This window comes from Anser cygnoides, chromosome 23 (assembly GCF_040182565.1).
Source record: "Anser cygnoides isolate HZ-2024a breed goose chromosome 23, Taihu_goose_T2T_genome, whole genome shotgun sequence".
Lineage (NCBI taxonomy): Eukaryota > Metazoa > Chordata > Aves > Anseriformes > Anatidae > Anser > Anser cygnoides.
Window position 1 is genome coordinate 913,844 of NC_089895.1, and position 20,615 is coordinate 934,458.

The 20,615-nt window shown below is 63.7% G+C and overlaps 3 protein-coding genes across 8 annotated transcripts in view; all 3 read right to left on the bottom strand.

Annotated features, from left to right (window-relative positions):
* Positions 1-989: 989 nt before the first annotated feature.
* On the bottom strand, positions 990-11,272 carry EPHA2 (EPH receptor A2). Of its 2 annotated transcripts, none has more exons than XM_066982120.1 (17): positions 11,102-11,272; positions 8,431-8,498; positions 7,376-8,036; positions 6,747-6,902; positions 6,311-6,643; positions 6,108-6,232; positions 5,865-6,024; positions 5,674-5,773; positions 5,535-5,590; positions 5,316-5,441; positions 5,040-5,222; positions 4,816-4,877; positions 4,458-4,667; positions 4,063-4,212; positions 3,783-3,976; positions 2,152-2,307; positions 990-1,747 (listed from the first exon to the last, which is right to left on the bottom strand). In XM_066982120.1, the coding sequence occupies exons 1-17, from the start codon at positions 11,172-11,174 to the stop codon at positions 1,642-1,644; spliced, it is 2,919 nt and encodes a 972-aa protein (XP_066838221.1). In that variant the 5' UTR covers positions 11,175-11,272; the 3' UTR covers positions 990-1,641. The 2 variants fall into 2 exon arrangements, with proteins under 2 accessions (XP_066838221.1, XP_066838220.1); XM_066982119.1 differs by having other exon boundaries at positions 5,316-5,444.
* A 2,152-nt stretch (positions 11,273-13,424) lies between these two features.
* On the bottom strand, positions 13,425-15,821 carry CPLANE2 (ciliogenesis and planar polarity effector complex subunit 2). Of its 2 annotated transcripts, XM_066982127.1 has the most exons (6): positions 15,741-15,821; positions 15,328-15,438; positions 14,297-14,449; positions 14,081-14,205; positions 13,843-13,979; positions 13,425-13,726 (listed from the first exon to the last, which is right to left on the bottom strand). In XM_066982127.1, exons 2-6 carry the CDS (start codon positions 15,410-15,412, stop codon positions 13,507-13,509), a joined length of 720 nt encoding a protein of 239 aa, XP_066838228.1. In that variant the 5' UTR covers positions 15,413-15,438; positions 15,741-15,821; the 3' UTR covers positions 13,425-13,506. The 2 variants fall into 2 exon arrangements, with proteins under 2 accessions (XP_066838228.1, XP_066838229.1); XM_066982128.1 differs by lacking the exon at positions 15,741-15,821 and having other exon boundaries at positions 15,328-15,523.
* Positions 15,822-17,060: 1,239 nt separating this feature from the next.
* Positions 17,061-20,615, bottom strand: part of FBXO42 (F-box protein 42) — a 50,995-nt gene continuing 47,440 nt past the window's right edge. For all 4 annotated transcript variants that reach the window (XM_066982123.1, XM_066982124.1, XM_066982122.1 and 1 more), the window contains one exon: positions 17,061-20,470. In XM_066982123.1, the coding sequence (XP_066838224.1) occupies positions 19,370-20,470 (1,101 nt within the window). In that variant the 3' untranslated portion in view covers positions 17,061-19,369. The remainder of the gene's footprint in view (positions 20,471-20,615) is intronic.

Here is a 20,615-nt window from a genome sequence, read left to right on the forward strand (position 1 = left end):
AGGGAGGGTGCTCAGTGGGTTGAGGGCACCCTAGGGTGACGGGAATGCAGCACCCACAGCCCTCGGGAAAGGTGCTGAGCAGGGCATGGGGACCCCGACAATCACAGCACCCACGGGTGGCGCTCAGTGGGGCGAGAAGACCACGTAGAGGGAACCACAGCACCCACGGGTGGCGCTCAGGGGGTCCCCGTGCCCCCAGCCCCCAGGGATGGGTCTCAGGGGGGTGAGGGGGCCAAGGGCAGGAGGGGACCACAGCACCCACGGAGGGTGCTCAGCAGGGTGCTGGGAACACAGCACCCACAGCACGGGGAAGGATGCTCCGTGGGGCAGGGGGCCCGCAGCACCCGTAGCGCCCGCGGGAGGTGCTCAGGGGGGCGAGGACACCGCGGGGTGACGGAGCCCAGCGCCCGGGGGGGGGCTCAGTGGGGTGGGGACCCGCAGCACCCCCAGGGAAGCCCCCGCCCAGCTCCCCATGCGTCACCCCCGCGGGGATCGGGAGTTTCACCGAAACTTCGCGCAGGGAGGGGAAACCAAGGCACGGCGGCACCCGGGCACCCGCCGGGCGGGGCGGCTCGCTGCAGGGCGCAGCGCCAAGCAGAAAGTAAAAAGGGGTAAAAAAAAAAAAAAAAAAAAAAAAAGCACCCGACGGATGCTTCTGCAACCATCCCGCAACCACACGGCGTCGTCCCCCCCTTCCCCTTGTGGTTTTGGGGGAAAAAAATAAGAATTGCTTTTTCCGGCTTTTTTTCCCTACCCGGTTATTTGCAGGCACCGGGCAGCCGGCCCCGCTCGTGCTTAGCAAAATAAAAATCCCAAATTCCTCAAGGGGTTGGGAGAGAGGAGGCCCCAGCTGGGAAATGCATGCAAACGCTTGCAAAATGCTTAAAAATCTTAAAGCCTCCTTAAAAACCAAAAATTAAAGGTTCCCCCCCCCCCCCAGCTCTACCTCCCAAACCCAAATCACTGCTGGCAGCTGCCCCATGACACAGTTGTAGAAAAAGAGCACAAAAGTTTTATTCAAATCAAACTCACTGTCATGAAAATCCCATAAAATCCATTAAAAAGGGGGGGAAAAATACCCCAAACCTGCCCCCCTTTTTTTTCTCTCCCCTATTATCTTCCCCAAATCTGAAACCTCTTTGATTTTTCCTCAATAAATATACAAAAATATAATAAATTACGTTAAAAAAAAAACAAAAAATAAAAGAGGTAACACTGCTTATCAGCATTAAGGTGGAAAAAACCCAACCCAGCGTCGGGAGAGGAATAAATAGGGGAAAAAAAAGCAAAAATTGAGAGTTTAGGGCCAAGCCATCCACAAAGCATCCAGAAGCACCTGGCTCAGCCCTATTTTTTTTTCCTTGAAATGCAGAAAAAAAAAGAGGAAACTCCCCCCTAATAAGGCCGCCCCCCCAACCAAGTGCAGGCTTGAAATTTAATTTTGGTGGGGTTTCGCACCCGTTTTGTCCTGGGGATGGCGATGCCCAAGTGGCAACATCCCCCGTGGGAAATAATATTAATATTATTATTAACAATAATAAAAACCTTAAAAATAATAAAAATAATAAATAAAGCGGCGGGGGGGGGGGGGGTGTAGGCTGGGGGGGGGGTCTTCATTTTGCACGCTGGGGTACGTGGGGGTCAGATGGGGATGCCCCCGGCGCAGAGCTGCTCCTGCAGCCCCAGCAGGCTGTAGGCGATGCGCTTCTGGTGGCCGGGCAGGCGCACGCCGATCTTCTTGATGTCGCTGCGGGGAGGGAAGGGGGGGCGTTACGGAATGAGGGAGAGGTTTTGGGGGTGTGAACAGCCCCAAAAAGGTCTGGCCTGGAAGGGTGCTTGGGGGTGGTCCGATCCTGAGCGCGGTGGGGATGCTGGGGGGGGGGGGGGGTAGATCCTGCCCTAAACAGCCCCAGGGTGGATCCAGCCCCGAGCATCCCCTGGGGGCAAAGCCAGACCCAGACTTTACCCAGCACCAGATCCAGCCCCAAGCATCCCCCGGGGGCAGATCCAGCCCCGAGCATCCCCCAGGGGGCAGATCCAGCCCCGAGCATCCCCCCCCCGCCTGACCCCAGAACGGAGCCAGCCCTGAGCATCCCCGGGGGCCAAACCCAGCCCCGAGCATCCCCCGTTTTGCGGGGCCCCAGGACTCACTCGCTGGTCATCTGCAGCACCTTCTCGATGGTGCTGTAGCCCGCGGCCATGAAGTGCTCGGCGTACTGGTGCATCTTGATGGACTCGAGCCACTCGGGCACCGAGCGGAAGGGGACGCCCTCGGAGCCGCTGGTGCTGGGCAGGCGGATGGAGACCCTGCGGGGACGGGGCCGAGGAGATGGTGTGACGTGCAGGGCAGGGGGGGGGCAGACCCACGGTGCAGGAATGCAAGGATGAAGAGTCGTGCAAAGATAAAGAAAAGCATGTTAAAAAAAAAAAAAGGAAGGCTGGAAAAAAAAATAAAGGATGTGGGAATGGAAGGATGCAAAAACAATGCAGGAGGGCACAGGTTGAAAAGAAGTCATGCAAAGAAATGGAAGGATGTGGAAAAAAAGTAATGCAAAAAACAGTGGAAAGGTGCAAAGTTACAGAAAGCAACGCAAAAATGGTAAGCAGCAAAAAAAAAAACAAAAACTCAAAAACAACCCACGCATGCGAGCACCATGGCAAAAGGTAAAGATGCTGAGATGCGAAATTTAGAAGTGACAGTGCAAAGATGCCAACGGTAAGGCAAAAGCCCAACTGTAAAAAAAAAAAAGGTAGAGCTACAGTGCAGAAGTATAAAGCAAATTATTGGAAAATATATATATATATATATATAAAAAAAGCAAAATGCAATGCAAAGTTTCCCAGGTGCCAAGACGTGAAAAAGAACGCATAAACGTGAGGATGCAAAGAGTAACAGAAAAAGTGGAAATGCAAAACAATAAGGCAAGAACATTAAAAGCAAGAAACAAAAATGCAAAAGTTGCAAATGTAAAAAAAAAAAAAGCTAAAAATGCAGATATACAGAAGGCAAGGATGCAAAAAAATGCAAAAGGTGAATATAAAAGCAATGCAAGAGTGTAAAGATGCAAAAAAAGAAGGCAGGAACAGAAAACTACATAAAGCAATGCAAAAGGCAAGGATGCAAAGAAAAAGCAGAAGAATGCGAAGATTCAAAAAGCAATGCAAGAATGCAAAGATGCAAAATCCAATTTAAAATTGCACAGATGCAAAGATGCCAAAAAGGCAAGAATGGAAAGCTGCAAAAGCAATGCAAGAATACAGAACTGCAAAAACCAATCTTAAACTGCACGGATGCAAAAGAGTGTGCAAGAACGCAAAACCAGTGCAAAAAATGCAAAGATGCAAAAGAAGCATGCAAGAATGCAAAATTGCAATAAGCAAGGCGCAAATGCAAAGATGCAAGAGAGCACGCAGGAGTGCAACGCTACAAGAACAATGCAGAGATGCAAAATAAGCATGCCGGAATGCAAAGCTGCAAAAGCAAAGCACAGACACAAAAGAGTATGCAAGAGTGCAAAGCTACAAGAACAGCGTAAAAATGCACAGATGCAAAAGAAGCGTGCAAGGACGCAAACCTGCAGAAAACAAGGCACGGATGCAGAACAGCACAAAGAGTGCAATGCTGCAAAAACATCGCAAAGATGCGGAAGAAGCCTGCAAGAACACAAAACAGCGAAAAGGCAGAAACGCAGGGATGCAAAAGCGCATGCAAGCCTGCACCACCTGCAAACTGCCCTCCCCTCCCTATTTTCCCCTCTCTCCTGCCCCTCCCCGCAGCTCACCGTGGGTCGAAGTCCGCCAGCGTCTTGAGTGACTCGGGGGCGCGGATGAGCTTGTCGAGGATGCTGACGACGTCGGCGAACTTGGGGCGCCGGCTGCGCTCCTGCTGCCAGCACTGCATCATCAGCTGGTAGACGGCGGAGGGGCAGTCCAGCGGGGCGGGCAGGCGGAAGCCCTCATTGATGGCCTTCATCACCTGCAACGGCGCACGGCTCGAGGGGCACGCCCCAAAAAAGCAAGGTCGCCACCAAGAACGGGGGCCAGAGGGATACCTGCGCTCACCTCGTGGTTGGAGAGCTCCCAGTACGGGCGCTCGCCGTAGGACATCACCTCCCACATGACGATGCCGTAGCTCCAGACGTCGCTGGCGGAGGTGAACTTGCGGTAGGAGATGGCCTCGGGCGCTGTCCAGCGGATCGGGATCTTCCCCCCCTGTGCCACCACCACCAAAATTGCCCAGGTGCCAAGATGCGAGGAGGAACGAGGGGAGGAAAAAGAAAAAAAAAGTGAGGATGTCAAAAAGCAAGAAACAATGCAAAAATTGTGGTGGGAAAAAAAGGACGCTAAAACGCAACGATGGCAAGGTGCAGAAGGGAAGGCAAGAATGCAAAACTGCTCCAAAAAATAAAATAAATAAATAGCCATCCAGCCCCCCCAAATCCCTCGGTGGCACTCACGCTGGTGGTGTAGGTGGCTTCGGGGTCGTCCTCCAGCACCCTGGAGAGCCCGAAGTCGGACACCTTGCAGACCAGGTTGCTGTTGACCAGGATGTTGCGCGCGGCCAGGTCCCGGTGCACGTAGTTCATGTTGGCCAGGTACTTCATGCCGGCCGCGATGCCCCGCAGCATGCCCACCAGCTGGATCACACAGAACTCCCCGTCCTTGTCCTGAAAGAGGAGAAACCGACCCCAAATCCTCCTCTTGCCCCTACAGAGACATGGTTGGGGCCGGGACCCGTCTCCCGTGGTGGATTTTGGGGCTGAAGCCCTGCTAATCCCACCCTGGGGCGATTGGATTCCCGCACGCATCACCTACCCGCAGGAATTTGTCCAGCGCGCCGTTTTCCATGTACTCTGTGATGATCATGAAGGGTTTGTCTGCAGAAAGAGAGCCAAAACGGGTCAGAAAACCTCAAAACCCCATGACTCCAAGCACGTGGGGGTGCATGTGAGAGCAGCACTTTTTGGCAGGCCTAGCAAGCTTTTTTTTTTTTTTTTTTGCAGGGAAGTGGTGGGATTTATTTGGAGGGGGGGACTCACACTTGGAGACAACCCCCTCGAGGCGGATGATGTTGTGGTGGCAGAACTGGCCCATGATGCTGGCTTCGCTCAGGAAGTCCACCCGCTGCTTCTCCGTGTAGCCCACCTTCAGGGTCTTGATGGCCACCGGCACCTCCTTCTTGCCGCGTTTCAGGGTGCCCTTGTAGACCTCCCCAAATTCACCTGCCCGGAGGAAGGGGGAGGTTCAAAACCTGTCCCCTTCCGCCCCTCCCCGGCTCGGGGACAGGCAGGGGACAGAGCCCCGTGGGGACCTACCAGCGCCGATGACCTTCTGGCGGGTGATGGAGGATGGGGAGATCTCGGTGGTGAACTTGAGCATGGCTTGGTTGGGGTCTTCATAGGTGTGCGGGTCCACGTAGGTCTTGAGGGGCTTCAGCTGGTCTGCTAAGGGGGGCAGCAGCCGTGTCACCCCCGACCTGTCCCCACCGTCCCACCACCAAGCCCCCGCCCCAAGCCCACCACCCCGGTGCTCACCGGACTTGGAGAAGTAGACGTCCTCAGGGGACTGGCGTGACCGAGAGCTCCTCCTCCTGCAGAAAAGCAGCGTTTTGTCCCAGAACTCACCTCAGTGGGGGAAAAAATTTGGATTTTTTTTTTTTTAATCTCTCCTTACCTCCGGAGGACGTAGATGAGAGCAGCCAGGAGAAGGAGGACAAAGAGGACGCCGGTGACGGAGCCACTGATGACGGCAGCAGATGCCATGGACTCGGCTCCTGCAGGGACAGTTGGAGCCATGCGCACCCCATAGCACCCCCAAAACTAACAAACCACCGAAAACCCACCCCAAAAAAACCCACTCCTCACCCTCGGGCAACGTCTCGAACTCGTGCTCGGGGCTGAAGGTGCCGTGGCCGTCCTGGGTGAGCGCCTGAACCCGCACCACGTAGGCGGTGGCAGGGGACAGCTTGGGGATGGTGACGGAGGCGCCCTCGCAGCGCAGCACCGAGTAGCTGTTCTCGTCCACCTGGGGAAACGGGGACACGGTGAGGGCGAGGGGTTTGGGGAAGGACACGAGGTGGGACAAGGATGGGACGCCGCTGGTGGCACCTTCTTGCTGTAGGTGACTTCGTACTTCCAGACCCGGCTCTGCTGCCGCAGCGGCACCGTCCAGGAGAGGACCAGGCTGGTGGCCGTCCGCCCGTCCAGGCTCACCGACGTCACCCGTGGTGGCTCTGCCGTGGGGACAGGGGTGTCATGGGAGGCGGTGGCACCTCCACGGCGGTGGTGGTGGGGACACCGGTGGCCCTTACCTGTCTGGTTGACGCTGATGCTGGCGGTGGCCACGCTGCGGTGGGCGCTGAAGGACGAGACGCCGTTGCGCGCTTCGACAGTGAAGGTGTAGTTGACGTGGGGCTCCAGGTCGGTGACCGTCACCCCTGTCCCCGCCAGCCCCCGGGGGGGCTGCGAGTAGCGGATGCCCCCGTCGCAGGGCCGGCACTCGCCGCTCTCGGGCCAGCACTGCTCGCAGGTGACGCTGTAGGTGACGTCCTGCCGGCCGCCCGTGTCGGTGGGGGGGGACCAGCGCAGCTGCACAGCGGCCCCCAGCCCCGTGGCTGTGACGCTGCCCGGGGGCGAAGGAGGACCTGTGGACACGGAGCGAAGCGGTGGCGGTGTGTGTGGGGTCAGGGCACGGAGGTGCCCCCCGCACCCCACGACCCACCCCCCTGTCCCCAAAATGCCACTCACGGGTGCACGGCGCGGCGGCCGGGTCGGTGGGGGCGCGGAAGTGCCCGTCCTCGCAGGGGCAGGCGGCAGCGGCGGTCGGGGCCGGCAGCGTGTGCGCGGGGCAGGGCTGGCAGCCGCTGGGGGACACCTCGGCCTTGAAGGTGCCGGGGGGACAAGCTGGGGGGGCACACACACACAAAACAGGAAGGTCAGCGGCCGGGTCCCTGTCTCCAACCTGAGCATCCTCACCAGCTCCTGGGCACGCGTCACCCTCAGAGCATGTCAGCTGGGGGGTTTGGGGGTGTTTCACCTTATTGTTATCCACCGTGGGAGGGGGTGGACACCCACTATCAACCTATGCCTCCACTTTTGGGAATGCCCCCCCCAGCCCACCCCTCTCCACCTGACACGCTTGGTGCACCAGTGATGCTCCAAGGGCTTTGAGGACACTCCAAGGGTGCCCCCAGAGGTGTTGGGGATGCCCAAGGGTGCCACACATGTGCCCCAAGAGAGATGAAGGTGCCCAAGGGTGCCCCCAAGAGGGAGGGATGGCTTGCACAGCACGCACCAAGACGGGGCGCCCCCAGCCCCATGCCACCTTTCCATCCCCAGTGTCCCCACCACTACCACAGATGCCCCCACATCCTCACCTTGGCACTGGTCACCCACGGCCTCGTAGCCGGCCCGGCACTGGCACTGCCCGATGGGCACCAGCCACTCCCCGTCCGCATTGCAGTGCAGCGTCGGCGCCTCGTCGGCCACTGCGTCCTCCACGCAGGAGCCCCGCACCTCCGCCAGGGTCTGCGAGTCGGCGCCCGCCACCGTCTCGGGGAAGTGGGCCATGCCCCGCAGCACGGCCGGGCACGTCTTGTAGTAGATGCGGACCGAGAGCAGAGCCACGCAGGCGCCCAGGTCCTGGAAAGCCAGGTAGAAGCCTTTCTTCCGCAGCGGCCCCACCGAGCGCACCTCCACGTTGAGCTTGACGTTGCGGTTGGTGAAGTCGTCCTGCACCGTGATCTCGTCCGGGGCGATGGTGTCGATCTTCTTGAACTGCCGCTTCTGGAAGTTGGTGCCGTAGTCGACGTCAGACTCGGCGTAGTAGAGGTTGAAGGTCTCCTTGCAGGAGCCGCCGCCGCTGGGGAAGCTGTTGCAGTCGCGGACGGTGAACTTGAGCTCGATGAAGACGCGCTGGGCCTCGCTGCGGTAGATCCAGTTGGTGCGCAGCCAGTTCTCCTGCTCACCCTCCAGCACGTTGCACACCAGGTACATGTAGATCTGCGAGTCGTTCATCATGTTCTGCAGCAGGTCCCACTGCGCCGCAGAGAGAAACGGGGTCCTTGGTGCTGCTGTCGCCATGCCCCCTCGGGGGGAAACTGAGGCAGGGGGTATGATGCCCCCGGTCCTCAGGGATGCCCTTGTCCTCATCCCCACGGATGCCCCTCATTCTCCATCCCCATGGCTGACATGTCCCCGTGGATGCTCCCCATCCGCATGGATAGTCCCATCTCCATCCCCACCCCCATGGATGCCCCCATCCCCATGGATGATCTGTCCCCATGGGTAGTCCCACCTCCATCCCTGTCCCCATGGAGAGCCCCCCGGTCCCCATGGATGCACGCCTGCTTGCTTGCATCCCGATGGAGGTCCCCGTCCCCAAGGCTGCCCCCGTCCCCATCTGCAGCGTCGCCCCTCGCCGGGTGCTCACCCCTTTGCCGTAGGGCTGGGTGAGCCAGCCCAGCTCCCCCTGGGCCTTGGCGAAGTCCAGCAGGACGACTGTGGGGAGAGGAGAGGGCCGTTAGTAGGGTGAGCAGGACGCCAGGGAGATGCCACCAGGACCCACAGATGGCCCCAGCAACCCGCAGAGGCCACCAGTGCTCTCAGATGTCCTTGGGAAACACAGACCCAGGGCCCATGGATGCCTTCAGGACCCACGGATGCCCCCCCAGGAACCACAGATGTCACCTGCCTCTTGGATCAATGGGTGTCCTCCGGGACCCGTGGGTGTCCCCAGACCCGTGCTACATATCCTTGGGACCCATGGAGGTGCTCAGGCTCCATAGATGTCCCTTGGATCCATGGGTGCCACTAACAAATCCAGATGCCCCCCAGGACCCACAGATGTCACCAGAACCTGCAGATGCCACCAGCACACCCATAAAGCCCCTAGCACCCAACATATCTGTCCCTGGCACCCACAGGTGTCCCCAGAACCCACATATACATATCCCTGAGACACATAGGTGCCACCAATAAACCCGGACGTGTCTGGAGCCCATGGATGTCTCAGGGACCTGGGGGTGCTCCAGAGACACACAGAGACCCCCAGGACCCACAGAAGCCCACCCGGACCCGTGCACATACCCCAAGGAAGTCCCCAGGACCCACAGGTGCCACCAACCCACCCAGATGCACCTTGGACCCACGGATGCCCCCAAAAGCCCCTGGGACCCTGGGTGAGCTCGGGGCCCCCCAGCTGTCCATGGGACACCCCCACACCACCACCCCGTGTCCCCCGGTGTTCCCCCGGGGCCGGGCAGGACGCGGGGCTGGGGGAAGCGGCGAGCCCCGGCACGCCGAGGGCGGTGGCCGGATCCAGCACCGGGGCCGGGGGAGGAAGAGGAGGCCGCGGCCGGGGCGGAAGCGCCATGAATCAGCCCCAAGGAATGCGCCCGGCTTCGTGCCCGACACGGCCCTGGGGGAGGCGGGGGGCTTTGGGGATGTGCCCCCCGGTGCCTCCCCCCCACCCCTCGCCCCAGCTTTACGGGGCAGGTGCTGAGAACGGGGAACTTGTGACACGTCCAGCCCCGTCCCCCCACCGCCAGCCAGGAAGGATGCCGGGCACCTCCCGGCTTTCCTGCAGCTGGAATTCCCCCCTGAAAGCGGAAACACGGTAGGGGGGGAGTCTGTGGGGTCCCCCCGTGACACCCCCCCCTCCCCAAGCAGTGACTCAGGGCAGGGACCTGCAGCTGAGTCAAGGGGCGCAGCCGGGGTGCGCCCGCTGCCAGCGCCCTCGGCCGCCCCGCTGCCCCCCCCCCCCAGCCCCGCACCGCCGCTGTCACCGCAGCCCCCAGGCTCCTGCATGGCCAAGGCCACCTTCATCATCATCATCGTCACCACGACCCCCATGTGCGGCCCCGTCCCCGTTCCCCCCTCGCCCCCACTCCGTGTCCCCAAACCCCCAACCCACAGGCACTGACCCCAACCGCGGCGCAGGATTCGGCCCCAAGACCCCCCTCCCCCCTTCCTGCCCCCCAAACCCGACACTTCACAACCGATCGCCCCCTGGCTCCCAGCCGCCACCAAACTTTGCCGTCTTTTACCTGGTTTTGCCCCAAATCGCTCCTTACCCCTCCGAGCCCCCAGGAACCTGCTTGCGGATGCCCTGAACCCCCTCCCCGGCCCCGGCTGGAGGGGCGCTTGGGGTTTTCTTCCCCATTTTCCCGTTTCCCCTCGATTTGCCTTCCCCAGACACCCCCCAACCTCCCGGTTATTTGCATTCGCTGCGGTCGGGGCCGGATTCTTTCGCCCTTTGCTCTCCGAGAGTTTGCAGCTCCCCCAGGAAAAGAAACCCAACCTTCGCTTCCCCCACCCCAGTTTGCCCAAAACCCCCCGAACTGATCCCAAACCACCCCGGGGAGCTCGGCAGGGGGGGGTGCAAGGTGGGGGCCAGGTCGCAGCTTGTTTTTCCCAGCACTTTTCGGGTTTTCCTGACATTGTTCTCCAGCTCCGCGGCCGGATCCTGCCCGGGGAACCTTCCTTTAAGGTTTTTTGTTGTTGTTGTTTTTTCGTTTGAATTTGGGGGTTTTGGGGGCTGGATTTTTCAACTTTTGGCTAACTTCTGCCTCCACTCCGCCCCATTATTTTAAGGGGGTCGCAAGGGGGGGAGGGGGCCCCCTCTTTTCGCCCACCGGCTCCAGCTTCACTTTTTTTTTTTGGGGGAGGGGGGGGGGGCCTGGCCGCGGGCAAGGAGCGACCCCAAGCCCCCTGATAGCGGCAGCGTTTTGCCCTTTACTGCCTTTTTTCTCCCTAAAAAGAAGCGCTCCCGACCTTCTCCGCCAGGTCTCTCCCAGCCCCCGGTGCTCCCCTAGGGCTCAGCCCCCCAACAAAAAAACCCCAAACCCGCTTTTTTTGGAACTTTTTCCTCCCCCCCCCCCAGTCCCCCAGCTCCTTGCGCCGAACCCAAAAGTTGCCAAACTTCCCCCAAAAGCCGCGATGTCCCCGATCCCCGACCCCCAGCACCCTGCGAGCACCCAGGGGTGCGGTGGGGGGGGGGGTGCGGAGCCTCTCCGCAGCCCCCCCAGACCCGAGACCCCCCCACACCCCCCAAAAAAAAATAACAAAAAAAAAATAAAATCGGGGCACGGGGCCGCGCTCACCTTCCTTGGGGGCGGCGGGGGCGAGGAGGAGGAGGGCGAGGAGGATGAAGGCTGCCGGGGGGGCCGCGGCCATAGCAGAGGTCGCGGGGTGCCCGGGGCGCCCCAGCTCCGCGCCAGCCCCGCGGGAGCGCCCCGCTCCTGTTCATTCATGCCCCGCTGACGTCACCCGGCCCCGCCCGCGGGAACGCGCGCGGCTGCCCTCTTAAAGGGACAGCGCCCCTCCGGCGCGGCCCGGCAGGGAACGGGGGGGACTCGGCCCGGGGGGGGGGGGGCAGGGGGAGCCCCCAGCACCCCGGTTGGCCCTCCCAGTCCCTCCCAGTTCCCCCCACAGCTTTGGTTCCGGACCAGTGGTTTTGCGCCTCGTCTGGCGTGAATCATGTGTTGGGGTGCAAGGGGGGGTCCCCGCTTTGCGGCCGCATCCAGCCCCTCTTGTCCCCACCCACCCCCCAGTCCCTCCCCCCAAATTTCTGCATCCCCTCGGCCCGGGCCCCAGCCCCGCGGTCCCCACGTTTGGCTCTGGGAGCTGCGCCCCCCCCCCCATCAGCTCTGGCCCCGGCACCCAAGGGGTTAAAGCGGCCCCCGGCCCCCTCCCCCCCCCCTTTCATTCATGAAGCGGCGTGGGAAGAGAGGGGGGCGGCAGCCAATGGCGGAACGGGGCGTGGCCTCGCGGCTGGCCCCGCCCCCAGAGCTGGCGGCGGGGGGGCTCCGGAGCCGGACGGGCGGGGGGGGGGGGGGGGCTCCTCCGTCCGTCCGTGTGTCCGTGTGTCCGTGTGTCCGTGTGTCCGTCCGTGTGTCCGCCCCTGCGTCCGGCCTCCCGCCCCCCCGCCCTTCCGTCCGTCTGTCCATCTCCGCACCCCTCCGGTGGCCCCACGCCTGCCCCTCCCTCCACCTGTCCGTCCGTCCGTCCGTCCGCCCCTCCACCCCCTCCCGTCCGCCCGTCCCTCTGTCCATCCCCCCTCGTCCATCCGCCTGTCCGTCCGTCCGTCCACCCCCCCCCCATCCGTCCGTCCCTCAGCTGCCCGTTCAGCCGGCCCCACGTCCGGCTGTCCGTCCGGCTGCCCGTCCCTCCCCGTGTCCATCTGTCCGCCCGTCCCTTTGTCTGTCCCTTTGTCCGTCCGTCCGTCCATCCATCCATCCCCACGTCCGTCTGCCCGTCCATCCCTCCCTCCGACCCTCCGTCCGTCCCTCCCCGTGTCCATCTGTCCGCCCGTCCCTTTGTCCACCCATCCATCCCCGTGTCCATCTGTCCGCCCGTCCCTTTGTCCACCCATCCATCCCCGTGTCCATCTGTCCGTCCGTCCCTTTATCCACCCATCCATCCCCACGTCTGTCTGTCCATCCGTCCATCCATCCCTCTGTCCGTCCATCCCCCCTGCCCCCCTCCTGTCCCTCTGCCCATCCCCCCCCCCCCCAAAGAGGCACCGAGGGGGTCGCCCCCCCCCGCTGCCCACCCTCCGGTGCCCCCCCCCCGCTGCCCACCGGGGGGGTCCCCCCGGTCCCGCCGGTCCCCGGGGCGCCGGGCCGGGCCCTGCACTTTCTCCGCGGCGCTGCCGGCTCCACCGGCTGTGCCGGCCCCGCCGCTCCCCCCCCGGCCGCGCCCCGGCCCCCCGCTGACCCCGGCCCGCCCCGCACCGCGCCCCGGGTCGGGGGGGGGTTGGGAGGGGGGCCGGGGGCGCCGCTCCCCCTTTCCTGCACCCTCGGCTGGGCCTGAAATGGGGCTTTTCTGGGCTAAAACTGAGGGCGGTTTTCTGCAGGGCCCGGGGGGGGGGGTTGGCAGGGAGCTGAAGTGGCCGGGGGGTCCCTGAGCCCCCCCCCCCTCCCCCGCTTTGGGGCCCCAAAATTGTGCCGAGGGTTTGCCCCCCCCGGGATTTGGGGTGCTGGGAAGCGGTGGGGGAATGTGGGGGGCCGGGGGTGATGCTAGGGGGTCCTTCCCTGCGGGGGGGGTCTGTGCCCCCCCGCCTGCAGCCCCCAGCACCCCCCAGCACGCTGCGGCAGCAGCACCCCCAGCCCCATTGTCCTGCAGCACCCCAACCCCCCAAAACCCAGCACCCCCATCCTCATCACCCCGACCCCCAGCACCCCCACCCCCAGCGGCAGCATCCCCCAGAGCCCCAACCCCTTAGCGGCCTGGAGCACCCCAAATCCCGTCACCCCCATCCCCATCACCCCCCACCCCCGCTCACCCCCCCCGGTGCCAGCACCCGCCACACCAGCGACCACCCCCCCCGAGCCCCCCCGAACCCCCACCTCCCCACCCCACCGACCCCAAAACCCGGGGACCCCTCCCCTTCCCCCCAAAAACACCACCAGGGGACCGCGCGGGTTGGAAAAGCATCGCTGTTTAATGCTGGGGGGGGGGGGGCAGGCGCCGCAGTGAGGGGCTCCCCCCTCCAGCAAAGCGGGGTTCAGGTCAGGGGGGGCTCCTGCCCCTCGGGGGCGACGCCGGCAGCGATCCGGTCGCGTTCCCAGAGCCGCCCCACCAGGGCGTCGAGCAGGGGGGCCACCCGCGCCAGCCCCTCCCGGCCCCCCCCGGCGCCCCCCGCCCGCAGCACCGGCAGCCCCCAGGTGCCCTCGAAGGCCGCCAGGTCCTCCTCCGTCACGTCGGCGTGGGCGGCCAGGTCGAACCTGGGCGCGGGGTCAAGGTCGACGGCCCAAAACCGGCACCCCGAAAATCCCGTGGGGGCGACGAAGCGCCCGATCTCACCCCCCCCCCTTTGCCCCCCCCCCCCCCCGAAGGATACTTGGTGCCCACCACCACCCGCAGCAGGTCCTCGCCGGGGGCCACCACCCGCGCCAGCCGCGCCGGCAGCTCCTCGAAGGACGCGCGGTCGGTGAAGGAGAAGAGGAAGAGGACGGCGTCCGCCTCCTCCTTGCAGGCCTGGGGGCGGCGGGGGGGGGGGGGGGACATCACGCACCCGGGTCTGCGCCCCCGCGGGGCCCCGGCCCGCGCCCCCCGCGCGTCCCCCGCTGCGCGCTCACGGGCAGGACGTGGTCGAACTTCCTCAGGGCGCTCTCCCCGCAGTCCCAGAGCTGCAGCTGGAACATGACCGGGCGCTCGGCGCCGCGTGGCTTGGCCGGCCAGAACACGGTGCTGGCCTCGATGCCTGCGGGGCGAGGCCGGGCGAGTCCCCAGGGGTTGCTGGGGGGGGGGGACCCCGAGAGCCCCCCCCGCGAGAGCCCCCGGCCCCGCCGTACCCATGGTCTCGCGGTGGGCAGTGGGCGCGGGGGTCCCGGCCAGGGCGGCCACCAGCGCGGTCTTGCCCACGCCGCTCTTGCCGGCCACGAAGAGCTTGTAGCGCGCCGTGGGCACGGCCAGCGCGGGCGGCAGCGTGGGGCGCTCCAGCAGGCCTGGGGGCACCGCGGGGGGGGGGTCAGCCCGGTGGGGGGGTACCGGGGGTGGTGGGGGGGTACTGGGCATGGTGGGGGGGTACTGGGGGTGGTGTGGGGGTACTGGGCATAGTGGGGGGGTACTGGGGGTGGGGGGGGGGTACTGGGCATGGTGGGGGGGTACTGGGGGAGGTGTGGGGGTACTGGGCATAGTGGGGGGGTACTGGGGGAGGTGTGGGGGTACTGGGGGAGGTGTGCGGGTACCGGGGGTGGTGTGCGGGTACTGGACATGGTGTGGGGGTACCAAGCATGGTGTGGGGGTACCAGGGGTAGTGTGGGGGTACTGGGGATGGTGGGGGGATACTGGGGGTGGTGTGGGGGTACAGGGCATGGTGTGGGGGTACTGGGAGAGGTGTGGGGGTACCAGGGGTGGTGTGGGGATAACGGGGGTGGTGTGGGGGTACCAGGCATGGTGTGGGGGTACCGGACATGGTGTGGGGGTACAGGGCATGGTGTGGGGGTACTGGGAGAGGTGTGGGGGTACTGGGGGTGGTGTCGGGGTACTGGGGGTGGGGGGGGGGTACAGGGCATGGTGTGGGGGTACTGGGGGTGGTGGGGGGGTACCAGGGGTGGTGTGGGGATAATGGGGGTGGTGTGAGGGTACCAGGCATGGTGTGGGGGTACCAGGGGTGGTGTGGGGGTACAGGGCATGGTGTGGGGGTACTGGGGGTGGTGGTGGGGTACCAGGGGTGGTGTGGGGATAATGGGGGTGGTGTGAGGGTACCAGGCATGGTGTGGGGGTACCGGGGGTGGTGTCGGGGTACTGGGGGTGGTGTGGCGGTACAGGGCATGGTGTGGGGGTACCGGGGGTGGTGTGGGGGTACCGGGGGGGGGCTCACCAAAGACCCTGCGCTGGTTCTTGTGCAGGATGGAGGCCAGGTAGGGGCGGCCCGCGGGGGTCAGCAGCCAGCCCGGCTCCACCATGGCGGGCACGGGGCCGGGGCCCAGGCCTGGGGGGCACAGGGGGGGCCCCGAGCCGTGGGGTTCCCCGCGCACCCCGTGTCCCCCCCCCCAAGTCTCAGCCCCTCCCCCCGTGGGATCCTGCCCCCCCCCCCCGGGGTCCCCGCCCCCCCATGCTCTGTTCCCTCCTCCATGAGCCCTGCGCCCCCCCACGGGTCCCCCCCCAAGCCCCCGTGTCCGTCCCCGGGTCCCCGCCCTCCCCCCCCCCCCCCGTGTCCCCCCCCCCCGGTGTCCCCGTGTCCCCCCCCGGCCCCGCCGCGGCCCCTTTAAGGCGCGGTGTCCCCGCCCTCACCTGCGGCCGCTGCAGCCTCGGATGACGTCACACGGGGGCGGGGTCACGGCTCGGCCCCGCCCCTACCGGCCGCGGCGCATGCGCAGGGGGCGCGGGGGAGCCCAGGGCTGGGGGAGGGGCGGTCCTGTGGGGGTGGGGTGTAGGGGCACAGGAGCCCCGGGGCTATGGGCTGTAGGGGCACTGCCCCCTATAGGCTATAGGAAGCCCAGACCTATGGGTTGTAGGGGCACAGCCCTATGGGATATTGGAATCCCAGAGCTGCGGGTTATAGGGACACAGCCCTATAGGCTATAGGAAGCCCAGACCTATGGGTTGTAGGGGCACAGCCCTATGGGATATTGGAATCCCAGAGCTGCGGGTTATACGGACACAGCCCTGTAGGCTGCAGGAAGCACAGAGCTATGGGTTATGAGGGCACAGCCCCACAGGCTCCAGGAGACCCCAGAGCTGTAGGTTGGGGGCGCAGCCCTATCGGCTATAGGAACCCCAGAGCTATGGGTTATGGGGGCGCAGCCCTATAGGCTATAAGGACCCCAGAGCTATGGGTTATGGGGGCACAGCCCTATCGGCTATAGGAACCCCAGAGCTATGGGTTATGGGGGCACAGCCCTATAGGCTATAAGGACCCCAGAGCTATGGGTTACGGGGGCACAGCCCTATCGGCTATAAGGACCCCAGAGCTATGGGTTATGGGGGCACAGCCCTATAGGCTATAAGGACCCCAGAGCTATGGGTTATGGGGGCACAGCCCTATAGGCTATAAGGACCCCAGGGCTATGGGTTACGGGGGCACAGCCCTATAGGCTATAAGGACCCCAGAGCTATGGGTTATGGGGGCACAGCCCTATAGGCTATAAGGACCCCAGAGCTATGGGTTATGGGGGTGCAGCCCTATCGGCTATAGGAACCCCAGAGCTATGGGTTATGAGGGCACTGCCCCACGGGCTCCAGGAGACCCCAGGGCTGTAGGTTGGGGGGCGCAGCCCTAAGGGGCCCCCAGCCCTCCACGTTGCGGCAGCGCAGCCCTGCAGGCCGTGGGACGCCCCAACCCCGTTGGCTATGGGGTCCCCACCCCACAGGCTGCGGGACACCCCGAAGCTGCGGGTAATGGGGCACGGCAGCCCCACAGACAGCAGGGCCCAAGGGGTGCCCCGGTGGCTGAGCACCCCCCCCACGGGAGCCGTGTGCCCCCAGCCCTGCCTTGCTGCCAACCAGGAGCCCCAAAAGCTGCTCTTTTCACCCCAAACCCTCAGGGAGGACATCGGGCGCATCCCTCCGCGGCGCGTCCACCCGCACACCCCCAAGCACAGGCGGCAGCCGTCCGTTTCTTCAGTTTTTATTTGTTAAACCGCTAAAAATTCATCCAGGAAGGGGGAAAACATAAGAAAAAAAATAATAAATGTACACAGATTTAAATATCACCGAAATCACTTCGCGTCCCTACGCGCGGCCGAGCCTCCAGCGCCGGGGGGACCTGAGTGGCGGGGGGACCTCACAGCACCAGCGCCGCCGGGGAAAACGGGGCCGTTTCCGAGGAATTTTATCGTTTCCGAGGACTTTATCGCAAGAACATGCCTTCCTGCGACGCGCAGGGAGGGGAGGGCGGTTTTGGGGCCGGTTGAGGGGGATTTGGGGCTGGTGGAGGACGCAGGGCGCAGGCGGCACGAGGACCGACGGCCTCTCGTGGGGACGCCCCGAGCTCACAGCCGCGCCCACCGCCAGCGGCCCCAAATTCCTGCTTCGTTTCGCTCCGGGGGCGATGCCAGGACATGCGGGCAGGAGGGGGACGCGCCGGACGTCGCGGCGGGCGCTCCCGAGGCGCGGGGAGGATTTCAGCAGAGGTCTGTCACCAAACGGCGCACACGAGGCATCGCCCTCCCCCGGGCCCTGCCCCAGCCCCGAGTGGCTCGCGGGGCTCCCCGGGCCCCCTTTTAGCGGGGCGGGGGGGATTTGGGTAGAAGGCATCCAGCCCTGACCCCTCCCGGGGACGCGGCTCCGACGAGCCAAAGCCAGCAAAGCTCGGTGGGGACGGAGGACGGGGACCACGTCATGGCACTGCCGGCGGGCCGGGCTGCGGTTTGGGGCGAGTTTCCTACTTTTCAGCTATTTCAGGCGTTGGGTGAGAGACGCCGCCGGCTGCCGGTCCTGGGCGCGCGCTGTTGACCAAAACTGAGCGGAATCTGCCCATTTCACCCCCCCCCCCAATCTCGAGCTGGAAAGGAAGGAAGGAAGGAAGTTTGTCCCAGACGGACACACAGGTTCAATCCATTCGGATTTTTCTTTGTTTTAATCTTTGCGGAAGGAGGCACATGCAAAGATGATTTTGTTACTGCTATCAAGGCTAATGCCGGCCCACCCTGCCGCTCACATGCTCAAGTTTACCGATATTCATCGTTTTGGCTGGAAAAAAAAGCGTTCCCAGGCTATGAGGTGCTGCTTTCAGCGAGCGCAGAGAAGCTGTGTACGTGTTTGGGCCGTTCACGGACATGGAATCTCCGAGCCTACAAGGGCCTGGGCAGCCAAATCCCTGGTTTGGTGGCGCAACGTGATTTTTGGAGCAAACTGTTTTCTGCTGTGTGGGATCCAGAACGACGCTGAACCCCCCACGCAGCAGCCAGAGATGTCAGACGGTGAAATCGGGTCGGGATCTTGCAGGAACCACCTCCCCACCCCAAATTTCTGAGATTCGGACCCGGTTTCAGCACGTCCTCAGAGCGCGGCACCGAGCCGGGGCAGAGCAGGGACGCTCCATCTCCGCCGAGGCGCGCGGAGGGACAGCAGCCGCCTCGCGCCGCTGCTTCGAGCGCTCCCAAACACGTACTCGCTGCGCCGGCAGCTCGGCTCAGCCTGCCGGGAACGCGCAGCGCCACAGATCCGGCACCGAGGCTGCCAGGCAAGGAGGCGAGGGCTGCGAAAGCAAGTCCTGCCCATCCGATCCTCAATTATTGTTTTATTTTTTATTTTTGGCATCTCAACGCAAAACTGTCCTTTCTTCCTTCTTACGATCCTGCACGGAGGACAGGAATGAGACTGTCAGGCCAAAGGGGTGAGAGGCAAAAAAGGCATCGTGTTTGTTCGGAGCAAAGGTCACAACTTGCAGTGCTGGAAGGTTTCTGTTCAGGTATTGCTGTTACGTTCCTCACAGAGCCATACTTGAAGCATGGGAACAACCAGTGCACACGAGCTAACAGCCTCCTGTCTGCAGGTATTGAGCCGGTTCTTACAAAACCACCGCTACTCGTGTTCCACAGAGTTTCAGAGATACGAGGCCTCTCAAACCCCTGGAGAAGAAAACAAACAAACAAACAAAAAAAACTCAAGAGGCTACGGGATGGCAGGCTTCCTGCCTGCTCAGCCCAAATCCTTGGCCTAGGTCACAGCAGAGAGCTCCTGCGTGAGCACAGCAACGTGGATCCTACGGGCAGGGAGCTCCCTCCCTGCTTGTAAACACGATTCGCTTAACTGGGGTCTTACTGGGAACGGGCGGGCAGCACTGGAGGTTTGCTTGGACTTTATTGGTTTGTTGTGCCCTAATTCACAGTTTGAATGCCTGCGCGACAGACTTTGAAGGGAGAGGGAGAGCCCCGGGGAGGGAGGGGAGGTGGTGGTGGTGCACAGCTCGGGCCACATTATCTCTTTGCTCGCACAAAGTACAAGGCATTTGTTTTGGGATAGTACTTCACGTTCTGTTTCTTGTCCATGAGGCCGCCGAATATGATCAGCTCCCCTCTGCCCTGCACCACCGTGTGCAGGCTGGTCTCGGGCGGCCCCACCACGGAGCTGCTACTGAACACTTTCCATTTGACTCGTCCCTTCTCCTTGGTATCTTTAATGTCCAGCACGTACATCTGCATGGGCTTGCAGTTCATGCTCTGGTACAAAGGCTTCCCCACGTTGAGGGACTGCGGAGGATGGTGGCCCAGGCGGCGGGCGATGGGCGGCAGGGAATGGCCCTCGCCTTGGGTAGGGCCCGGCCGCGCCTCGGCACCCGCGCCCTGGCTGCCTGGGGACCCCGGCGAAGCCACGAGGGGGGGGCTCAGGGCGGCAGAAGCCGAGGCGCCTTTGGAGGACAGGGCTTTGACGGCCTCCAGGCTCCTGCGGAGCGCGCCGGGCGAGACAGCCCCCGGCAGGGAGCCGGTGACGTGGGGCGGCGTGTGGATGCCGTTGGTCTGCTCGGGGGGGTTCCTCGCGCTGGCGCCGAGCGTCCTGCTGTCCGCACCGTCCGTCTGGCAGACGACGGAAGCCGGTTTCTGCTCCCAGCTCAAGTCGATGGACCCCAAGCGCAGGTCTCTCTGCTCCGGCAGCGACCCCCGCCTCGGCGCCAGGGCGAGCCCGGCTTTCAGCTCACAGCCTTCAGCGGCTCCGGGCGTGCTGGGTGACACGACCTGCACGGGGCTGTCCAAGGAGGCGCCGCCGGCCGCAGCGGCTCCGGGCGATAAGCTCCCCCCGTTGAGCACGGGCGAGCTGTCGCCTCTGGCCGGGGAGAGGCTGCCCTCCCGCGATCCCGAGGGCGTCTGCCGCTGCGCTCTGGGCCGCAGGGTGCCCCAGCGGCCGTTCACGCAGGGAACCTCGTCCGTGTTCCTGACGGGAGACTGGGAGCGGTACTCCCGCGTTTCGGGCACCAGGGCGGGTGGCGTGGCGCTGATGGGAGAGGGGCGAGAGTTCAAGCTGGGGCTGAGCGGGGCTCTCCCGCTGGGAGCCTGGCTGAAGACCACGACGCACTGTCCCACCTGGAGCAGGGGAGAGGAGGTAACGGGTTACAACTGCAGGGTGGCCCCTGGGGCTCCGGGGAGGGAACTGGGGCAAAAAGGAAGGGGTTTGGGGCACCCTGGGCAAAGGCCTACAAGGGGGTAATTCAGACCAGAGACCCCGCTG

What these genes read in the sequence shown, in the direction of transcription:
- EPHA2 (XM_066982119.1), bottom strand. Translation starts at nt 11,174, where the DNA reads ATGGCCGCGGCCCCCCCGGCAGCCTTCATCCTCCTCGCCCTCCTCCTC. An exon ending in CCCAGCCCTACGGCAAAGGG is followed by an intron (nt 8,037 to 8,430) that starts GTGAGCACCCGG and finishes TCTGCGGCGCAG; the next exon opens with TGGGACCTGCTGCAGAACAT. An exon ending in CATCAGCGTCAACCAGACAG is followed by an intron (nt 6,233 to 6,310) that starts GTAAGGGCCACC and finishes TCCCCACGGCAG; the next exon opens with AGCCACCACGGGTGACGTCG.
- CPLANE2 (XM_066982127.1), bottom strand. Translation starts at nt 15,412, where the DNA reads ATGGTGGAGCCGGGCTGGCTGCTGACCCCCGCGGGCCGCCCCTACCTG. An exon ending in GAACCAGCGCAGGGTCTTTG is followed by an intron (nt 14,450 to 15,327) that starts GTGAGCCCCCCC and finishes CGGTGCCCCCAG; the next exon opens with GCCTGCTGGAGCGCCCCACG. An exon ending in AGTTCGACCACGTCCTGCCC is followed by an intron (nt 13,980 to 14,080) that starts GTGAGCGCGCAG and finishes CGCCGCCCCCAG; the next exon opens with GCCTGCAAGGAGGAGGCGGA.